Source organism: Corylus avellana, chromosome 1 (assembly GCF_965113065.1).
Source record: "Corylus avellana chromosome 1, dhCorAvel1.hap1.2, whole genome shotgun sequence".
In the NCBI taxonomy this organism is placed as follows: domain Eukaryota; kingdom Viridiplantae; phylum Streptophyta; class Magnoliopsida; order Fagales; family Betulaceae; genus Corylus; species Corylus avellana.
Window position 1 is genome coordinate 39,106,184 of NC_142490.1, and position 22,299 is coordinate 39,128,482.

Sequence of the window (22,299 nt, forward strand, 5' to 3'; positions counted from 1 at the left end):
AAGATTCCTCTGAGTTTCTATTTTTATGCAAAATGCTTATCTAAATTTCTTCTCTAAATAACCATTTTTTAAAATTTTATTTGGACAAAAAGCTAACGAATAATCGCAAATCGAAAATCAAACATATCAGACGACCAAAGATAAAAGAAAATATATGCTTACTTATGGAGATGAAAATTGGAGAAGATTTAAATTTGTCTTGGAGTTCCTTGTGGGCATGTAGAGTTGTAGAGGGAGAGAGAGAGTTGAAATTGTCTTGAGAAACCAATAGGTGGCCTAACATGGTAATGCATGCTAGAGTCCTAGGGTTCTTGAGTGAATATGAAAATGAGAAAGATGGAGATGGTGGTTTTTTTTTTTTTTTTTGACATGTCTGCACAAAAAGGAAGAAAATTCGAATTAGTAACTTTCATTTTATGAGGCGTGGTCTCCAGTTAATTGAGCTACCTGTGAGGATGAGAAATGGATGATGTTTTGAGAAAAGTTGAGAGTAGGTGAGTTTTGGAAGAAAAATAACAAATAGTCAATTAGTATGTGATTAACGTTAAGAACATGTTTGGGATTGCTTTTGAGAAATAGAGCTTTTAAGTCAAAAAGAGCTTTTGGACAAAAGCTTCATTTTTAAGCTTTTGCCAAAAGTGATTTTTGACTATTTTTAGGCTTTTTGTGCCCTTAAAAACACTCTTAATTTTTTTACCAAACGAGTACGTTTTTTTTTCAAATGAACTTTTTGAATGTTAAAAGCACTTTTAGGCTCCTCAAACGCAATCACAAATAGACCCTAAATTGATTTAGGAGGTTTCGAATATACTTTAATTTGTTTTGGTTGGCAAATCCTAAGCCACATGATTTCTAGGAAGATTTTGAAATTTACAAAATGTACACTCCTAAATGTTGTGTGCTTAGATTTTTGGCTCCAAGACTCAAGAGTGAAAACATAAAATCAATGACAGCAAATCAGCAATGATTTTGCAAAAACAAAAAGAGCCCACAATTTTTGTTTTTTTTTTTTTTTTGTAAGTGAGCCCACAAAAAGTAAGATGAGCACGACTTCATCATATATTGTTATCCTCTGAATATAAAAAGCAAGGCTTATTTTCCCTACATAAACGGGTGTCACGGACATCTTCTGGCCTGTACACAGCTTGTCTTCTTCATCACCTACTCTGAGGACACAAAGCCCGAGATGGGATTTCGTTCCCATGCCTTCACCTCTCTGTTTCTTCATGCCCTGCTCCTGTGCTGCTTGTCATTGGAGCAAGCAAGAGCAGCACAATTCTACAATGTCAGCGGTTTGAAAGGCAGGAAGCAAGTGAGTGGGTGCAATCTTTTCCAAGGCCAGTGGGTGTTTGATGCGTCTTATCCTCTCTACGACTCTTCAAGCTGCCCCTTCATAGATGCAGAGTTTGATTGCCAAAAGTATGGCAGACCCGACAAGCAGTACCTCAAGTACGCTTGGAAACCCAACTCTTGTGACCTACCCAGGTAAATATATATACATATATACACTCACTACTCGCTTCTTTTTTTCTTTTCTTTTTTTGGTTCAAACTTCAAAGTACAACGGTAGAATAAACCAGCAAGAAACAGGGGAGGTATGGAAAAGTGGAAACAGAGGAGATGGAAATGCAGGAAGGAGGATGGTGGAGAAAATATTCAAGATTATATATATACACTCACTACTCACTACTCAGTACTCGCTTCTTTTTTTCTTCTTTCGTTTTTTGGTTCAAACTTCGAAGTACAACGGTAGAATAAACCAGCTAGAAACAGGGGAGGTAGGAAAAGTGGAAACAGGAGAGATGGAAATGCAGGAAGGAGGATGGTGGGGAAAATATTCAAGATTGTGGAGGAAATCCGCCAGTTTTGGGTGGACTGGGGCTTTGCTAATGGCTACTCACTTTAGTTTTGAAGGAAGCAGCATTTTGTTTACAAAAATCCAGTTGTGAGAGTTTTGCCAATGACATGAAACAACAATTAAAAAAAGAACAGAAAACACCAAACTTGTCTGTGAAAATACTGTGAATTTTGTTTTCCGAGAATCTTCGATTTCTGTGCCATAATAATGCTTCATGCGCAACAACCAGATTCTAGACATTCGCAAAATTGATTGTGTTGTCGGGTTGTTGTTTTTTTTCGCTTTCCCCATTTGCGTAATATATTGATGTCTTTTTCTGGGTGGGTGTAGGTTTGACGGAGGGGAGTTTCTGAGGAGGTGGAGAGGGAAGAAGATAATGTTTGTGGGTGACTCGCTGAGTCTGAACTCGTGGGAATCGTTATCGTGTTTGATTCACGCGTCGGTGCCCAACATCAAAGCCTCTGTTGCGAGGCGAGACACACTGTCCTACGTGTCCTTCCAGGTTAGATCAATTTTACCTTATTTTTTTTTTCTTTTCTTTTTTCTTTTTTTCAAAAATCACTGCATATTTCTATGCTTTTTACTGTTTAATTATTACTTATTATTATTATTATTATTATTATTATTATTATTTTGGTCTCCTTTTCAGAATGTTATTTCCAAGCCCTATTTCGCTGCTACACCTTTTTTATTTTATTTTATTTTACTTCAATTTTTATTCATAGTTGTTACTGTACAGTGGTGAACTATTATATTCCAAATTAATTCTCGAATTTATTTATTCTGTAAAAAAAAAAAAAAAAAAAAAAAACACAATGATAAGTACTAAGCATATGGACAAAAATTTTCTATAATTTCTAAAAAAGTGTCATGTGATACACAATTATTTTTTAATAAGATGTGATTTTTTAATAGCATTAATAAAAAATAAAAATAAAAAACATATTGTTATCACATGCTCAAAAATAAAATAGATGACACTTTTAAAGACTCATTAAAAATAATTTGGAAAAACTTCACTTACAGCATCTTTAATTTTTCATCACTTTTGCAATCATACCATTAAGCTTTAAAAAGTATCAATATAGGGTTACAACCATCTCCTCCAAATTTAGCGTTAAATTCTAATGGAAGAAGTGAAATCTCTAAAATACCCATCCAAATTCAAGGTACTTTTGTAATTTTATAAACATTTCAGTGGTATTTTGAGAATTTCACTCATTAATCGTTTGATTTAACACTGAATTTTAATGTGCGGGTTGACATTACAAACTTCTGAAAGATGGTAATCCTAAATTGACATTTTTTTTAAGTTTAATGCAATTTTTTCCAACGAGGAATGCTAGGCTTACAAGCAAATTTTACAGAAAAACTTTTACAAACTGATGTGGCACAACATGATTTGTCATATCATGTTTGTGCAACATCAGTTTGTAAAAGTTTTTCTATAAAATTTGTTTGAAACCCTAGCACTCATCTTTTCCAATAATTTGAACTACTCATTTTGTATAAGAGGATATCCAAAAGAATAGTTAAATCTCCTAAAATGGGTGCTTTTTCTTTCCAGCATAATAGGCAACTTAACTTTTTTTCATATAGCGTGAACAGTAATAAATAGGCCGATTAGCCTATTCACTATTCACACTATAAACTTTGTTTATTATTTTTTCTCTTTCGTCTCTCGTCTTCTTTCTTTCACACTCTTTCCCACACAAAATAATATTTAAATAAAATAAAAAGTAAAATAAGGAATCTGTTAGTGTATAAAAAATATGAAGTAGATAAAAGTAAAAGTTTATACTGGATTGTGTTTGGAGGGTTGAAAACTTCATGGGGGCAGCCGAAGGTTCCTCTTGCTGGCCTGTAGAAACAACCATAATGACACAAGTGAAACATGGCATGAAATGTACAGTTGCTTTTTTCATACTCTCTTTCTCTGTAACGGGTGTCATCATTGAATAGGGATCTTTCGAAATCTTCTGTTCAAAGAAGAGAAAAAAAAAAATTTATGAAAATTAAAGAAAATTGGAGGGTGAGGACTCCCTACATGAGCAGAGGGAGCCCTCTTTCTCATGCAGGGAATCTAGACTGTGAGCCCCTTGCTAGGAGAAAAAGAAATTAGAGAGAGAGGACTCAATACAATAATAGAGGAGTAATATTAAATGTAGTCTTTGACCAGAAGTTCATGTCAAGGCTATAGGACCATAACCCTCCTCACATCTCTTACCCAAAAGTAAGAATTTAGATTCTCTCCGGTTTAAATGAATTAAAGATGAGGCGATCCTTTAAAGTGCGAAGGTAAAATTGTCAAAAAAAATATAAAATGACAATCTTGCCCTATCACTTTAAAGGACCTCTCATCATGTCCAAATGAGCTAGAGATGATCATGTTCCCAAAAGCATAGGGCAGGAAAAATTTTCCAATGGCAAGAAATCTCAATCCCTTGTCATAGCAGTATTCTCTCGATTCTCAACACGTGAGAGAATATAAAAAATTAAAATAGTACTGTTCCACCTTGAAATAGCATCCAAAATATTACTACCAAAGAATTTTATTTTCCATTTTGGAAAAAAAAAAAAAAAAGTGTTAATTCGTTGATAGTCTTTTATCATAGAGATCTATAATCAAATATAGTTCTCATTATATTTGAAGGGACATTACATAGATTTGTTTCAAGTCAAAGAGAGAGAAAAAATAAAAAACTCTGCCAAGTTTGCATAATCAATTAAGTAATTAGCCATAATCGTACAAAGTAGGTTTAATAGCATGTGGTAGGTAGAAATTTCTTCGATGGTATGATACTTTACTAGCAATCAATACCTAGATATGTGCTATAATCTTTTAATTTAGGTTCTCTTGGTGTTTTCTCAATTGTGATGTGGTTTTTAAAATTACCAATAGATTAAAAGTCAATAATGATAATTTCAAATTCAACAATAATTTTAAAAGTCACATCACAGTTGTGAGGACATCAAGAGAATACTTGAAGAACACTTAACATTTTTCTTTTTTATGTCTACTCTAATCATCGTAGAAAAATAAATTTAATATAATTGCCTTCTATTTATTATATTCAATAGGAACTTTAGAAAAATATGTGTAATTATATCTTTTAATTAGAAAAAATAAAAACCCATTATATCGACCTTATTGATGGATGGAGACGTTAGAAAAAATGCTTTTGGAGTAATACATGAGAGGCACTACTCCAAGGCAAATGAATGGCATTGCATGAGATGCAAGGGCCACCCTCTGTGATAGGTGCCCCTCCACCTTATTTAACTAACATCTACAGCTAGCACGCGGTGGACATTAGTCAGTCGTGCATCTCTCGATGTGTTTTTTTATCATTTTATATTAGCAAGTATGTTGTGCGACCGCCGAGCACACCTACAGAAAATGACGGGGGCATTATACAAAATCTTTACCAAAAAGATGAGTATAATAACACCTTTAAAGTGTCTTGTTATGCCCTAAACTCATTTAACATATCTCATCTACAATTTCAAATCCCTTTTGAGTTATTCCAAAAGGTATGTAAATGGAAGTTAATTAACTAAACATTTGCCTTGAGTTTGGGAAGTTTAATAAAAATCCCCTAATTTTGGCCCTTTTCTTAACCTTTGACCCGAACTTTAATCGATAGGTCGTCACACAACACAGAACAACAACACAAACGCAATCAAGCAATGACGAACAAAAACGCAGCACTGTTTTTGAGGTTCATTTTCTAAGCTCAATTCCTAATCTTAAACGATGTCTTGTAATTCAAATATTATGATTATTAAGCATTGATAATTATGATAATGTCGTAATGATATTACTCTGTTTGTGTTTCCTTTTTAAATATATTTCTGATGGTGTACAGGATTACAGTTTTACTTTGCTTCTATACCGCACACCATACCTTGTAGATCTAGAAAAAGAAAGCGTGGGTCGCGTGCTGAACCTGGACTCAATCAAGGGTGGAAATACGTGGAAAGAGGTGGACGTGCTGATCTTCAACACGTGGCACTGGTGGACCCACACAGGAAAATCCCAACCGTAAGTTCATCCCAGCTCTCTCACATATAACCTTTTGTAATATTCTGACACGGATGGGAAGTGTAATCCGACAGCTGCTGATGATTGTGGATTTGCAGGTGGGATTATATACGAGAGGGGAGTAACTTGTATGAAGATATGGACCGTCTCACAGCATTCTCTAAGGGTCTGACCACATGGGCCAACTGGGTTGACAACAACGTTGATCCCACCAAAACTAAGGTCTTCTTTCAGGGCATCTCTCCCACCCATTATTTGTAAGTACAAATGATGCCTTCTTTTCTTTTGATTGCACCAAAAATTTCAGATATTCTAGTAGTTTTTTTTTAAAAAAAGGAACAAGCTTACAAAGTATAAGTGAATTATTAATAAAAATTATTGTTTCCAATTTAAAAACATAATATTGACTATGTTTGTTATAAAATTTTGAAGAAACTTCGCTTAGAATCCGATATGTCACGGTTGAGTGTTATAGTGTTAACATTGAATTATCGAAAGTTGTAATGTGAATATAATTTCACGTATATGTTAGGATTTTTTGTTAAGGATTAAAAAATGACCAAAATACTCCAATTTATTGATTTTTTATTTAGAGTAAATTTTTATTTTTATAAACTATACAAGAGTATAGTATACATTTCACACGTTAGATTTTTAAATTAACACAAAATCCTAATGGTAGGAGTGAAATTAAAAGGTAGGAGTGAAATTAAAAAGGGCTGAAAAATTGAATACCCACATTACAAGTTTTGATAATTTGAGGTTCACATTGCAACACCCGTGACACATTGGGGTTGAGTGAAGCTTTCCCTAAAATTTTTGTTTCCAATTTTCAAAAAAAAAAAGAAAAAAAAAAACACAATAGTTTTCACTTTTTCACCTTTATAAAAAAACACACCGTCCCCAAGAGGTAGCTCAATCAGCTGGGACTACGCTTAATGAAGCGGAGGTCATTAGTTCGAATCCTCTTCCCCCCTCTTGTGCTGACATGTAAAAAAAAAAACACACACACACACCAAAAAACATAATTATCATTAATTGTTGTTTTGTTAAACCAGGGGCAAGGAGTGGAATATGCCAAAAAAGAACTGTAAAGGAGAAGTTCAACCCCTGCCAGGGTCATCCTATCCAGCAGGTGCACCTCCAGCAACTGCAGTGGTGAACAATGTGTTGAGCAAGATAAAGAATCCCGTTTACTTGCTTGACATAACAACACTCTCACAGTTGAGAAAAGACGGGCACCCTTCCTCTTATAGTGGTAATCATCCGGGCAATGACTGCAGCCACTGGTGCCTGCCCGGACTGCCCGATACTTGGAACCAGCTCTTCTATGCTGCCATCATGTGAAGGCTAACACACAGACAACGCAACAATCTTAACTCTTTTCAAATCATTGGTTTGTAGATTTAGAAAGGTACTTGAATTTCATAATAAGGGGAGGAAAGGTCAATTGTAAAGTAATTGATTGTTTCAACCACACACTAATTTGCTTTGAAATGATATAGAAGAAAAGATTGGAGATAGAGATGAAGGTTGCATTGTATGAGATTAGGAAAGAACTCAGAGACAAGAAAAGATATTTGCTATTGTGTTGTATCCAGTATTTCAATAGTACAATTCAATAATTATGTCTTGATTTCTTCAATACAAACATTGGCTCAAAAAGCTATGTTTTTAGCACTGTTTTTTTTTTTTTTTTCTTTGTTTATTTGGTTTGGCAACTCCCACAGCCAATGAATTGAGATGAGTTCACAGTAATTTGAATTTGTTTAAGTCTAGAGTTGAGTGGTAAAACACAAAGCAATTTAGGATTACTTTCATCTTGCCATAAATAAGCCCTATAGTTGTGTAGAAATCATGCCACCAAGTCTCAATTACAGAAGCCCAATACTATTATAGGGTAAGAATCCTCCCAAGCTCTTCCTACAAGAATTAAGGTTTAAAGATATATCTTTTTCTACTTCAGTATCTTCATATTTGCTTTAATTTTTTTCCTAGGCAGGTCTAGAGCTATCCTAGTCTTGAGTTTTCTATTTGTTGGTATCACTAGTTTGCTACTCCAAAATTACATTTGAGTACCAATCATCTAGCAATTTTGTGATTTTATAATCATCAAGATGCCAAACAAAAGTACTATCATTTCTTCAAACTAAACGTGTTCCCACTTGACAATACAAGTAGTGCTTCTTATAACAGCAATAAGGTGAGGCATTAAAAACCCAAGTTCAGAAAGCAAAAAAAAATCACTGACAAAACCGCAGCAGGACGGAGAGGCAGCTCCACATAGCTCTCCTGGTTGGTTTCGTGAAGCACCACTTTCCATGGAGCCCTAGAATCATTTAGGAAATAGATCTGAGTTAAGCAGGTTTGCTTTCCAGTTCACGCAAATAACAAATTCCACCTCAGTGCCTACAACAAGATACCAAATCCCAATAGCCCAGCACGAAACAGACTTGCTTAACTCGGTTCTATGTCATTGATGCATGTGAACTCCATCCATGCATTTTGGCAAAACACTACTTGGATGGTGTTCACAAGCAAAAGCCACTTTACTGATTTGAACCACAAATGACTTCACCCACCCCACTAATCATTTTTTACCTGGAATTTGAAAACTTCCATCTGAATTTATGTTTAAACTGGCTATGGGCAGTTCAATTCGACTACAGTTGCCTTGTCACAAGATGGTAAATAAGCAAGACAAGAGTACATGCAGAGGGATTTAATTATGACATAGAAGGATGAATTTTGATGGAGTCATGGCAGAGACAAAATGGTTATTTATTTTATTTTAAAGTTTGTTATACATTCCAACAAAGACACAAGTCCATGCATTGGGATTAACAAAAACACATTGGTTCATAGAGTGGGTAATGAAAAGTGAGAGCTAACCTTCGGACACTTCAAAGAGGAAACAAGAAACTAGTAGCCGACATATACAGCAGCATTCACTATGTAACAATCATCGTTCTTGTCGCCCATTTCTTCCACAAGAACACCACTTGAGCATATAAGTCCACCATCCACAACTTCAAATTTCACAATTTTCCCACTGCAATTATATGAAGAAAAAGGATAGGAAGTTGAAGGGAATAATTAGTAAAAAATGCTCTTTTATACAACAGTGGCCAACTTCATAGCACTATAAACCAAAAACTGTGCAAAAGATAAACTTATTGATTGACAAAAATAAGTCTTTACCAATTACTAAAAATTGTGCGGAAGCGCTAATAAAATATCTCTAGAGTTTTACCTTTGCTTTTGCCATTAAGTCCATGCTTTAGACAACTTTTCCTGCCATAATATTTATCTACCTCTTCCTAGTAGATTTTTTATGGCTATCAATTATACGGTGAGCGAAAATTTGGATTGAAGCAGGACCTTGTGACCCAGGTCAGTGCTACAACCAGTCATTGACATCAGCCAAAGAGGTGGAGAACATCTCTATGCTTGGCATATGCTACGCCAAGTCTATCATATGCATCACTGTTTGGACTCCTATTAACCAAAAACTATTGGAGATTCTTATATGAATCATTTCATTATTTTTCTTTCTGTATGAAAATCCAAACTACAGAGACAGCCAGAAAAAAAAAAACGCCTAAATTGAAATAGAACAACCACTTTTTCAATAAGAGATCCCTTGTCAAAGAGAGGAAGATGTATATTCACATTCTGTGCATAACACCAAGTTGCAATGATAAAGACGGCAGCAGATACTCACTAAGGAAAGACGGACTTGACCCTCTCAATATCCAAGGATTGCTGGAGAGAATTAGGAACTCCCAGCTTGATCTGTAGTTTCATCTGATCAGATGTAACACCTGGTATGTTCCCTGCACCAGTTTCATCTCAGTAAAATGTGACAATTTCCACAATGAAATAATTAAATGTAAATCCTTAAAGACATATATACACAAGATCCCATATTCAACAGAACCAGAAAACATATTTTTCTCACATATCATCTTCTTGTGTTGAACAAACCACCCATGCATTCACACATTCACATACTCCCTAATGATTTCTACCTTTATGTCCCTACACTCTTTTTTATTTCAAGCCACCCAAGTTTGCCAAACCAAAAAGGGTTATCACCATAAAAACAATATACATAGAGTTATATCAGAGAAGCAATTGTTTATCAATAGAAAGATAAACAAAAACAATAGATTTTCAATAGCGCATTATGCTCATTGCCCCACTGCACTTTAAATGGTGATTCCCCACCCAGTTCTATCAGAAAAACCAGTTCCCAGCACCGCACAAGAACCGCAAATCTATCTAATCCCACACCACAACCATGAAAATCACACATTTACTAAATCCGAGAAGGAATACCTCTTCGGAAGGCAGGAATCGAGTTGGAAGAGATGGCATCCCTGCACGCCCGCATAGCCGCGGCCGTAATGTCTTGCCTGTTACACACAAATTCATCTTACTACCTCTTTTTCTTCATAAAAACACAACAATCAGAGTATTGAATATGAAAATCTCTCAAATGGGGGATTCACAAAAAAAAAAAAAACAATTGGCAGAGTGAGGAAAAGAGAGTCAAAGGGCATGGAGTACGCACCCATGTTGATCGTAACCCACGCCCATCTCCACGAACAAGAGCTTTATCGGTGGGGAAGAGTCACTGGTGGTGGCAATTTCCTCGGAAACTTCCATGGCTGCCGAAGTAGCTTTGGCTTGAGGTGAGACTCGATAAGGATGGAGTTGGAGAGAAGATGGGTTTGTGAGACGGAGACGTGGGTGATTCTTGAAGGTGTAATTGCTTAGAGAACGAACCTCCGAGGAGGAACAAAATGGGAAATTCGGGACTAGGCCGGAAGTCATTTCCTTGGCCAAATTCGGTAAACACTAGAAGGAGCCTAGTTACCAATTTCATTGTTTAGTGCAAAGGTTAATACCAATATCGGAATAATCTAATTTTTACAATTACATTGGCTAAATATATAATAAAAATTCGTGAGTAAACTTGTCATATGTATAAATAACACCTTTTAAAAAATAAAAAAAAATAAAAAAAAAAAAAAACACAAACGGGCATTCATAAAATAAAAAGGAGATTACAGAACAGACATAAAGTTAAAACAAACTTAGACAAGAAGCTAAAAACAAACTTAGACGTAACAACACATTCCAAACATACCACTATCACCTCAATGAAGGTGAAAGTGCAGGTCATCTGCAAATGCAGCTGATGAAAGTCGTTGCGTAATATGATGAATCCTACCATTGAGAGTATGAATACCCTATCAAACATATAAATAGGCTTCCTAAGAAGCAGTAAAGATTTAGATGAAAATGAACAATGAAAAAAAGGTTTCCTTCACAAACAGTGAGCCTGAAGCCCAACCAGTTATGATTAATAAAAACCTCATCTAGACAGACTACTAGTACCTCAAAAAACTAGAAAGAGACCAAAAAGATAAAAAGATCAACTTCATAGACAAAGAGTCTAAAGCCAAACTGAATTGGGTTAAACACTAACCAACAGACCAATAGAAAATTACAAAAAGTTACACAAAATAACAGGAAAAACTCAACAAAAATAAAAAAAAACAACAGTTGCGATGGAGGAAGGCGTCGGGGGGAAGCTGCTCGGCGCATGGGACCCACGTGCACAACAAGTTAGATCCTCTCGCAGGAGTGTATGGTCCATGCACTTACGTGTGGGGGTCGGTAGGGGCTACAGAAAGCTTCGCCAGAAAGCTAGAACACTGGTAATGATGGAAGAGGGGTGCATTTCTGGCTGGGGCTAATGAAGAGAAGGAGATCGGGCTTTGAAAATGTCGATCTTCAAGACCACATAGATTTGGCCAACAAAGTATTGGAGGAGACGATCCATGATAGGGGTGAAGCGGGCGAAGAGGGATGGATATTGTGGCTGCTGTTTCATGAGGGTCAAGGATAAATCATCATAGACGATGGATATATCTAGACAAAACTCTAGAGAAAAATGAGTTTTCTCATGAAGAGAGAAACTCAATAAGAAATGGAGCAAAAAAATGAAAAGAGGGGTGGGAGGAGGAGGGAAACTAGAAGGTTTGTCCTCCTACTTAAGCTTTCTCGTCTAGGTTAAAGTCAGGAAAGAAAAGAAAGTTTTCACTCTATAAATAACACCCTCAGGTCTTAAAAATTAATTTTAACTGCTTAATTTTGTCGCAAATTTGAAATGAGTCATTCTGTGTGTTTACCATCTAATAAAGCGACCTTTGTTGCCACGTATGCAATCACACATCAGTTAACATGTCAGCATCTATTTTATGAAATTAGATTCCATGTGTCGTTTGTGCAATGTTTTCTCTCATTTTTAGTCTCAATATTGCTCTAGTGGGTTGTTGCAACTAGGTTAACATATGTTGTAACTTTTTCTAAAATGTAGAATTTTCCTCAACACAGTTTATATATATATATATATATATATATATATATATATATATTTCGTAAAAATATTATACATGTCTTTTAATAGCATAGTAATGTTTAAATGAAATTCTATTAAAAAAAACTTGTGTAGGAGAAAACTCTGCCTATAATGTCAAACCACCTCAATTCCTTCCATCCTTTCTCCTCTCTGCCCTTCCTCGACCACTTCCACTCAATTTTATTTTGTTCTGTATTTAATCAAGCTGAAAGGAATACAATAAAATCAGCAGCTTAGAGTGTGTAAGCACAAAGTTTCAAAAACAGTAAAGAGATTGATGTTGCTTCGTCAGTGCCCAACAATTCCATTTTTGCCCACCTAATTTTTGTCTAATCTGCAAAGCAGGTGAACCTAATTTTTGTCTAAACTGCAAAGTAGGTGAGTTTTGAGATGCAGTATTTCGTTAGTGTCATGAGTGATTCTTTCATGACCGTGACTTGTCATGAGTCTGAATTTCATATTTCTGTACGTGAAAAAAAGTAAAAATATCTCCATATTCTAGCCGCTCACTAATGAGTACCACATCCTCAAAATTGTAACCCTCCCATAAGCTACCAAAACCTTTTTTTTTTTTCCCCAAAGCAAGTTCGCCACCAACTGTGGCAGCACCGTCTGCTAGGTTTTTTTATGCATACAAGTACCTATTGTTAATCATTGATACATAGCTAATGGAATGCTTAGAATATATAATCCTTGGAAGGATTTGAAAGAAGTCATTACAGAGCCATTGGCAGTACTTAGGAGTTATAAGCATCAGTAATGTAGTTCATTAACAGAATAATTCAGAAGAATAAACTAGGTCTTATGCAGTATTAGCAATCTTGTTTCTAAGTGAATCATGAATCGATGAACAAATAATCTTAAGTGAAGATGGCGGCTCCACCGCCATTAATTATATTCACAATCAAGATGTATCTTTACATCAAAAACTGGTCGCAGTTCTGAAGCTGAGTTTGCTACAGATTATAATTAGCAAGGTGTAGTAGACCTGCATGTAAATTTCTGTTGTTGCTGGTTTTGGCAATGTACATGGCATGATCTGGCTTTTTCTCTCAGCTCTTGGAACGCCCTCATTGTTTCCACATCAAAACCACCAGCAAACTGGCAAACAACAAGCCACCTTCCACAATCAGCAATAACAATATGAAATGACCAGATTTCTCAAATTTTCAAATCGAAATGAGTAGTTTTACCTGATGTACACGAAATGCAAATCTAACGCATTGAACAATCAACTCTTCTTCTTCAGGACTGCCGCTGCCGTCTGTTTCGAGCTCTGCAGATACTCTCTTCATGTACTTCATGGCCAGTTTTACAGATGCCAGCTTGATCTGCAGGATTTTAAACCAAAGGTGGCTAAATAAGCTAACTTGGATGTGGAAAGGACATTTCCATCAATATATAAATGTTTCTTTGGCGATTGGAATAATCCCAAATTCACAAAGCCCTGTAAAAATGCTGCAAAAATTGTATATATAGCTCACTTGTTCAATCAAAATGAAGAACTCTTCTCTCTCTCTCTCTGCCCTTCAACACTTTCACTAACTTCATTTTATTGACCAGTTGGGTCAATTGTTAGAATAATTTGTTTGAGTGACAAAGTGGTTAAGGTTAGTATCAGAGATAATTTCCAACACTAAAATTTCTAACATCTTTCTCCACCAACAGAAAATGTCTTGTACCCCATGTCCCATTGTAGTTTAAAATTGTGGGTATGCAAGACGACAAGGATTCTCTCCATTACGCTCGATAAGCTATTTCATGGTTATATCTAATAGTATAAATGATGTTCCATCATTTAATTTTTTTGAATGATGTGTCAACATATTTATACTAACGGCTACTATTCATTTGAATTGAAATGAGAGATCCTATTTCCATGCAGAAAAGGTCAACTAGGAGTTGTTTACTCAAAAATCCAGAGAGGAAGTAGACAAGCAGATACATTAAAAATCTGAGATTTCACATGTGCGCGGGTGCAGGCGTGCGCAGAGAAAATGAGGCAAAATCTAAGCAACCTTTTTGTCATCTTGCAACCACTACTAGTAGACTGTGTCAAAACCCTACTACTGTCTCTCCAAGATCTACAGTAGGATTCATTAAACGGGACCACCTCAAATCTATTCATTAATTTAACCAAAGGGTCTTGCGTTTGTCTGCTATTAAACCCTATCACCCCAATTTCCCAGCCACATTTGTTGCTCGAGGGCTGATCATTTTTTATAGATAACCAAACATAATCTAATATGAAATTAATCGACTAGGGTTGACAAGACATGTCCAAATATGCCAATATATTTTCACACATAATCCGAACCCGACACCCGATATAAGAGTTGACAACACGAACTTACCATGTTCCGTGTTGGGTTTAGGAGTCGAACTGATTTCATTAAATGAGCTGGATTAGAACTAAAATTCATAGTTTTATACTTATGCTGGGACACAACTCAAACCCGACACCCCTAGATGCTTCTAGTTCAAGAGCAAATCTAAACACACAAGAGAAATGAATGGACCTGGCTTACATATCCAGCATCAAGCATCCAATCCGTGGGAATATGAAAAACTTTATATCTCTTCGTTGCAGATTCTCTCATACGCGAGAGATTGTAAATACCATGCTCTAACCTGTTATAAATCACACCCAATAAAACATCATCATCAGAAAACATTACAAAAAGACAACCAATCATGGAAGAGAGAAATTTGCCTACTTTTCGAACAAAGCCTGCATTTTCTTGAGGGCTGAGCCGCAGGGCTGGCGGGCATCGTCGCGGAAGGACGAAGCCTCAGATTCCAGCTTCTTGAGATCACCATACCCGAATGCAGCCTCCCGCAGCGCGTCAGCCTTCTTCTCCGGCCAATCGAAGTGCTTTAGCACCGCCCTTTCATCCACCTTAACCCAACAAGAATTTTAGGCCTCGGAACAAGATTTGTGAATAAATAAAGAAATAAAAAGAAATTTACCAAGTAGGAGAGTTCGTCGTCCAGCCATTTGACAAAAGGCACAACGTCTTCGATGTCTGTAAATGCTGCATTCTCAACTTCTTTGATCAGAAATCGTATGAATTCTCCCTGAGTTTCTACGTCCGATTTGATCTGCACAGACCCCCATTACCACAAAAAGAATGAATATTATAACACAATAAAAAAGATTCTTGAAATTCAGATTTGATAAGAAATTTTTTTTGAAGAACAGGTTGGTATTGCCATTGGAGTTCATCAAAATTACACCTTTTTTCTTTTTTGTTTTATGCTTTTAAAGTGGCATATCGAATATAGACACTGTCTTATCTGGCAAGCAAGAGTCAAATCGGAGAGAAAAGCGCCGGTAAAGAGACACAAAATGACCCGTCACTTGTCACTGACATTTAAAGCTCCGATTTCGAAACTTTAATACGACACCGCGAAATACAAAAATAAAAAAGAAAGAAAAAGAAAGCTCCTAACAACCAGAACCAGTTACCGGGACTACTTACAGCTAGCAGGTGAGTGGAGCGGTTCTCGATCTCGCCGATCATGTCACGGGCGTTAGTGCTGGACGGTGCCATGTCGGAGGCGGCGCCGGAGTCCCGCCGCGATTCCCTCCGCATTAAGGAGTGATAGAACTCCACCACCTCCGGCACTCTCCTGACCTTCGCCGGCACCGCCTTCATCCCCTTAGGCGGCAACGGAGGCGGCGGAGGTGCTGTCTTCTTCGGCATCGGCGGCGGAGGAGGAATCGGTTTATCCGTTGGAGTTTTGGTCTCGGAAGAAGCACAAGGAGTGTTGGATGATGGTCTTGGAGGTGGTTTCGGAACTCTAGGAGGGCGAGATCTGAGTCCGGCGAGAGCTGACTCGGTGAGTTCCTCCGAGTTACACCTTGAGTGCCTTGGCCTCTCATTTTCCGTTTCCTCCTTCTTTGAGTCCGTTCCTTCGAGCTTTAGGCTCTCAAAAATCGAACCAGAAGTAGCGTCCGTACATTTCGTCGCTTTCTTCAAGCTCTTGATGAGATTTGATTTCACGGAAATCTCCATTAGACCCTGAAACCTTTGCGACGAAGAGAGCTCGTCACTGTCAAGAATCAGCTCCGCTCTGCTGCGATTCGACGCCGTTTTCTTCAGCTCCAAAATCTCTTCTTCCATAGCCTTCACTTTCTTCTCACTCTCTCTCCTCTCCTCCTCGATCTTCGCCTTCATCTCCTCCAACTCCGTCGTCAACCTCTGGTTCTCCATCTGCAACCCCTCGACTTCCTTTGCAGCTCGCTCGAGCTCCGCGTCCTTGGCGTAGATCTCGTTCTCGAGGACCGGAACAATGGCGACGGACTCCTTCAAGAGCTTGTGCCCAAGCAGCTCGGTCTTCAACAGCGACTCTCTCTCGCGGAGCTCTTCCACCAGCCTAAGCAGCTCCGTGACGTCCGGCGGACGGGGCTGGACCTGCGCGGAGGAGCGTGGGAAGTACACGCCGAACGAACGCGAGAACACCGCCTTCTGCGTTACCTTGGCCGAGCTCGGCGACGGCAGCGGCGGTTTCGGAGGTGGCGTTTCCTGCTTCGAACGCGCCGGCGACTTCTGCAGCCCCATTGCCATCCTCACCTTCCCAGCTACCATTGGTACCCCCAATCCCTCTCTCTCTCTGTTTCTCTCACTGTCTTTCTCTCTCTACAAACTCGCTTTTTACAGTCGTGGGTTGTTTTTGTTTGTGAAGCTACTGGGATAGAGTGAAGCCTACACAGACGTCGTTGTCTTTTATCCTTCTTCGATAGGGTATCTGAAAATTTGAAGTTGGAAAATAATTAGCAGAGAAAGAGAGAAAGATGAGCACGTTGATGAGAGAGTGTAAATAAGAGAGGGAAAAAGAGAAAATGCACCAATTACGAGGAACGGTCTTCTTTTCTCGGATCCGGTTTGAAAAAACCCGAAAAAAACAAACATTAATAATTAATGAAGCATTAAGGGCAAGAAGAATTAACCCGGATTACTTGTCGTCCTCATCCCCAACTCTCGCGAGCTGGTCTGGGAAGTTACTCGCGGTCTTTTTCTGACAGCTCAGCGTGTTTTGGCCAATAGGCGCGTGGGGTTGGCGTGGGCCTTATTGGCTTCTGTGTTGACGGGACGTGAGAGAGAGTGAAATTAATTTGGAAGTAGTGGGAAATTTTTTAGAAGCTAGAAAAGGTCCCCTACATAACGGTCGGCTTATTTTAAAGCTCTTTTTAACTGCTAGTTTTTCTCCATTTTCTCGCGGTTTCTCGTGGGTTTGTTGATGCTTTGGACACGTGCCTCTTTGACTATCAAGTCAAAGGAAATTGTACGACCAATTTGTTTTGATTAAGGGGGTGTTTGGCAACAGCCTTCACCCAGGCCTAGTTACTGTTTTTGTCCTTTTGCCCATATGTTGTTACACTTATGCCCTTATATTGTCTCTTCCCCTTATATTTGCAAAACTGAAGGAGCAAAATCAGCTGATTTCTCGCCCGCCCCCCCCCCCCACCCTCTGCGCTTTGTGGAATTACTAATCGACCTAACGCATTGAAAAAATCTGCAACACACTCAAACCAATAATAAAATGTACCAAAGAAAAAACTACAAAATCCCAAAGAAGAAACTAGTCACACCAAAATCAAAACTATATCCCAAACTGCCAGCATATTTTCTCACCATAAATTTTATGAACAACGAAACAGAGAATAAATTCAATGTTTAAAGTTTAAACTCACGAACTAAACAAAACCTTGAGATTAGGTTCGATTAGAAGAAATTAACCACAGAGAGAGTACCAAGGACTTGAGGTGATTGTAGATGGCGTCGAGGTCGACATCCGTGACGTACGGCCAAGATGGGTCGGGTGCGACCCTGAATGTCATGGGAAAAAGGGTGAAACCCGAGATCCGGGGTACGGCTACCATTTTGACTGGAGATTTGCCGAAGGAGAATTCGATTAGAAGAAATTAATCAGAGAGAGAGAGTACCGACGACTTGAGGTTGTTGTCGATGGCGTCGAGGTCGGCATCCGGGTCGTACGGCCTCGACGGGTCGGGTGCGACCCTGAAGGTCCTGGGGAAGAGGGTGAGGCGTGAGCTCCGGGGTTTGGCTACCATTTTGACCGGATATGTTGCCGGAGAGGATGGTGAGAGAGAGTTTCGATGAGGCCCTGCTTCACATAAGCGGGCTGAACGATAGAGGGAGAAAGAGAGAGAAAGGTAAAGATAGGCTGGAATTTTGAGAGAGAATAAACTTAGGTTTCCTCAGCCGGTACTGTTGAAATCTCTGCCTTGAATCAAATTTTTTCCCACAAAGCGCAGAGGGTGGGGGGGGGGGGGGGGGGGGGAGAAATCAGCTGTTGTTTTCCACAGGCAGCTGGGCACGCGTGAAAGGGGGGCTCCTGAAATTGTTCCCACACAGCGCAGGGGTGGGGGGGGAGAGAAATCAGGAATGGAGAGCCTTGGGCAGCTGCGACGCGTGTGAGGGGGCACTGTGGGGGAGAAGCTGGCGTGTTTCCTCTGTTCAGCGGGGGAAAGTCACAAAAAAATGTTCTGGTTCAACTTTGGAAGAGAGAGGGGCAAAATGGGCAAAATTAGGGGTTAAAATTCACCAAAAATCGAGCCTTGACCCAGACACTGCACAGTGTCTGGGTCAAGGCTGTTACCAAACAGAGCCTAAGACTCCAAGCTTTTTTTTTGGCCTCAGCAGAAAGAATTAGAGAGGATTATTTGCTTTTGCTTTTTAAAGATTTGCTTTTTAATTATTTGTGTTAGAACATCTCCCTGCTTAAAGGGATCATGTTTAGTTAATATGGGCTATTTTGGCTCTTCGGCAAATGTTTTAAAATAAAACTTATTATAGTAAACTTTCACTTATAAAAGATGTATGTAGCACATTGAAAGCTTTTTTTATTCTTCTATCTCCTTCTCCCTCCATCTTGTCTTTCACGAATGACTATCATTTGCCTCTATATTTCTTCTACCGGGAGAATTAAGATCATCTTCAATTCATTTGAACTGAATAATATTTAGTTAGTTATATTTTAGAGGTATTTTTGTAAGTTCCAAAAGTAAAAAGACAAAAATATTTATCCAATATAATTAATTAGATATTATCCGATTCAAATAAACTGGAGAGAATGAGGAGCACGATTTACGCTCCAAATCGATCTTAGTCTCAGCCTTCTTGAACCCACCTAGCCATGTTAGTCCATTGCCTAACCACCAACCACACTTGTCGCAACGCCACCACTACCATCATCACCACCAAACCACCCACAAACCCGAGGAGGGAAGTGCATCGGGTGGAGGGGTGGGAGTCGGATCTAGTGGTGATGGTGTAGAGAGAGAGAGAGAGAGGGGAAGAGTATAGTAGGGTTAAAAAAAAAAAAAAACAAACAAACAAACAAACATTAAAAATTAATATTTAAAGAAAGTAGAAAGTATAATATATAATTTGTTGGAGTTTGTAATGAACAAAATTATTAGCTAATATATATATATATATTTTTAGTGGCTAAAATAGCCACTATACTAATGCTCTTAATTATTTTCTCAAAGCAAAAATATTAACAAACAACTCAAACACAAAACAAAGCACTTCAAAAAAACTCAAAAACTGTTTTACCTTAATGTCACACTAAAAATAGAAAATATTCCTTAAAACACATTAACAAACAGTCTTATGTCTTTGACTTACTTTAATTTGTACAAAAATTCTTGCCATTTCATGGTTAATATTTTAAATTTTTATTTTTGTATTTAATGTTGTCCATAATATCTCATTATTTAAAAATTTTAAATAATGTAGCATCCTATTTACCATATAATAAGTACACTCTTAATCATGAAATGACCTATTCCCTTTAATTGAACTCCTCATTTGATCCATGACATTGGTTGGTAGATATCTTTTTCTTTCAAATTTAATTGGCCAAAAAAAAAAAGAAGAAAAAAAAAGTTATTTTCATTCATGTTTTTATGCTTATTCATTGTTTAAAAGAATCTATGAAATGAAAAAAATTGAGATGATGGCTTTAGAACTTTTGCTGTTTGATACATTTATTTTGAATTTTGAAAGAGTGGCTTTTTTTAAGGGGATAATAATTTCAAAAGAGACTTGCTACAAAATCCTTAAGCTGTGTTTGGCAATGGAATGGAAAAAGGAGGTGAAATGGTACTATAGTAGATTTGATTGATATGAGAAAAAAAAAAGTAAAAATGTTTTGTATAAAAAAAAAACAAAAAAAAAATATTTTGTAATATTTTTTTATTAGAATAATAATAAAAAGTTATTAATGTGATGTAAAAAATAAGAATGTTATAATTAATTTTGAGAAGAAGTTTTTGAATTCAGTCCAATTTGCCCTTTCCCAAACACAGCCTATGCGATAAGATAAAGGGCAACCGTACGAAATATTGACAGCAAAAATAGAAAGCCTTTGAACGGTTAGAGGGAAATAAATGAAACTTTAAATGCACCCTTGATTTTTCAGAAGCTCAAAGAGAATAGTTTGGAAACTTCGCACAAGACTTTCAGCAGCTTCTTTTTTTTTTTTTTTTTTTTAATCTTTCTAAATTTAGCAAATGATTTTTTTTTTTTACTTTTTCTATCCAAATAATTTCAAAACTGCTTTCTTTAAAGCATTTTGAGCAATGATAGTTATTTTATTTACTCAAAATACAACTTCTTGTATTTTACCCACTAGTTTCTTACTACAATTTTCAACATAAACATTTATTCAACTATTTACCTTCTTTAAATATTGTCTTAAAAATAATTATATAAGTCTACGACTTAGTAAACAAATTTTACTAGTTGGTCATGCAATGAGCCTTTAAGTGATGGTTTACAACTTGGGATAGTAAACGTGATTTTTCACAAATATAATGTGTATTGTCTTCGTTATTATGCCACCATAAAAATGTAGTTTATTTTAAAGGAAAGATGATTCATAATTCTGATAACAATCACTGATATTTTAATGTAGAGGAATATGCATATATAAATATATTTTATTAAACATAGCTATCTTCCATATGATCTATCCAAGCCTTTAACCTATTTTTGGTAAGGTTGGCGTTGTCCCGAATGACCTGTAGTATGATATTGGTGCCTCATATATCGTACGTGTACCGTTCACTTACTAACAGTATAACCGAGGCCAACCTCGGGTGGGGCACCCTACTAACAATCTCGGATGGGTCACAGAACAACCATTTAACCCAATGCCAAGTATAAACAATAAACTTTTGTTATCAAAGGGTTAAGTTCATATAATAAGCTCATAGTCATTATACTGAATGTATTAATGTACCATGTCAAACATTGATACCCAATACGAACTTAACATATAATCTTATATTCATGTATCGATACAAGCTAAATTTGTTACCTCTAAATTTGATATGACTAGTGTAAATCAAATACAATGGCTTGTTGACAAAGGTAATAGGAGCCCAAATTAGGTACATGCTTTCATTAATTTTGGGCATGAGCAATGCATGTGAAATGTACAACTTATGTATAGTTTTTGTGAAGGAGAAAATGAAAGAAATTAATGTAGGGGTGATGTAAAGGAAAGCATGAAAGGAATGTGACGATTGAGGGAATAAATGAATTAATCAAAATTCACCAACATGCATGGGATCCCAACGAAGCATGAGTTAATGAACACCCCTCCAGACAGGAACTATAGGCTCCATTTAACATCACTTTACCTACAATACTCACCGTTTTGCCATTTTCTGTAAAGGAGTAGAAAGTAGTGCATGAATATGGAAACCATCATGCTTATTTATGTCTATTTAACTATTCACCGCCCAACAGCTACATCTTGTCCTACACTGACTGCCCTTTGCCATGCCATCAGTTAAATAAATTGCTCACGTGCGGATTCAAACTTTTTTTCAATAACGGTTTAGGGTCCGTTTAGGTTTGATATTTTAAAAAGTGTAATTTGAAAATGTAATTTTTAAAATTGCAATTAAGCGTTTGATAA

The 22,299-nt window shown here is 37.1% G+C and overlaps 3 protein-coding genes across 5 annotated transcripts; 1 reads left to right on the forward strand and 2 right to left on the reverse strand.

Annotated features, from left to right (window-relative positions):
• The first annotated feature begins 1,120 nt into the window (after nucleotides 1-1,120).
• LOC132170334 (protein trichome birefringence-like 38) lies at nucleotides 1,121-7,533 on the forward strand. Of its 2 annotated transcripts, XM_059581274.2 has the most exons (6): nucleotides 1,121-1,485; nucleotides 2,189-2,360; nucleotides 5,506-5,580; nucleotides 5,728-5,903; nucleotides 6,002-6,160; nucleotides 6,962-7,533. In XM_059581274.2, the coding sequence occupies exons 1-6, from the start codon at nucleotides 1,187-1,189 to the stop codon at nucleotides 7,248-7,250; spliced, it is 1,170 nt and encodes a 389-aa protein (XP_059437257.2). In that variant the 5' UTR covers nucleotides 1,121-1,186; the 3' UTR covers nucleotides 7,251-7,533. The 2 variants fall into 2 exon arrangements, with proteins under 2 accessions (XP_059437257.2, XP_059437258.2); XM_059581275.2 differs by lacking the exon at nucleotides 5,506-5,580.
• Nucleotides 7,534-7,988: 455 nt separating this feature from the next.
• Nucleotides 7,989-10,771, reverse strand: LOC132170335 (50S ribosomal protein L34). The gene is made up of 5 exons (XM_059581276.2): nucleotides 10,480-10,771; nucleotides 10,245-10,321; nucleotides 9,628-9,739; nucleotides 8,796-8,955; nucleotides 7,989-8,232 (listed from the first exon to the last, which is right to left on the reverse strand). Exons 1-4 carry the CDS (start codon nucleotides 10,740-10,742, stop codon nucleotides 8,826-8,828), a joined length of 582 nt encoding a protein of 193 aa, XP_059437259.1. The 5' UTR covers nucleotides 10,743-10,771; the 3' UTR covers nucleotides 7,989-8,232; nucleotides 8,796-8,825.
• A 2,425-nt stretch (nucleotides 10,772-13,196) lies between these two features.
• On the reverse strand, nucleotides 13,197-17,183 carry LOC132172358 (Tetratricopeptide repeat (TPR)-like superfamily protein). 2 transcript variants are annotated; one of them, XM_059583842.2, is made up of 6 exons: nucleotides 15,819-17,183; nucleotides 15,307-15,438; nucleotides 15,054-15,235; nucleotides 14,856-14,967; nucleotides 13,530-13,667; nucleotides 13,197-13,437 (listed from the first exon to the last, which is right to left on the reverse strand). In XM_059583842.2, the coding sequence occupies exons 1-6, from the start codon at nucleotides 16,926-16,928 to the stop codon at nucleotides 13,306-13,308; spliced, it is 1,806 nt and encodes a 601-aa protein (XP_059439825.2). In that variant the 5' UTR covers nucleotides 16,929-17,183; the 3' UTR covers nucleotides 13,197-13,305. The 2 variants fall into 2 exon arrangements, with proteins under 2 accessions (XP_059439825.2, XP_059439826.2); XM_059583843.2 differs by having other exon boundaries at nucleotides 14,865-14,967; nucleotides 15,819-17,182.
• Between the last annotated feature and the right edge of the window lie 5,116 nt (nucleotides 17,184-22,299).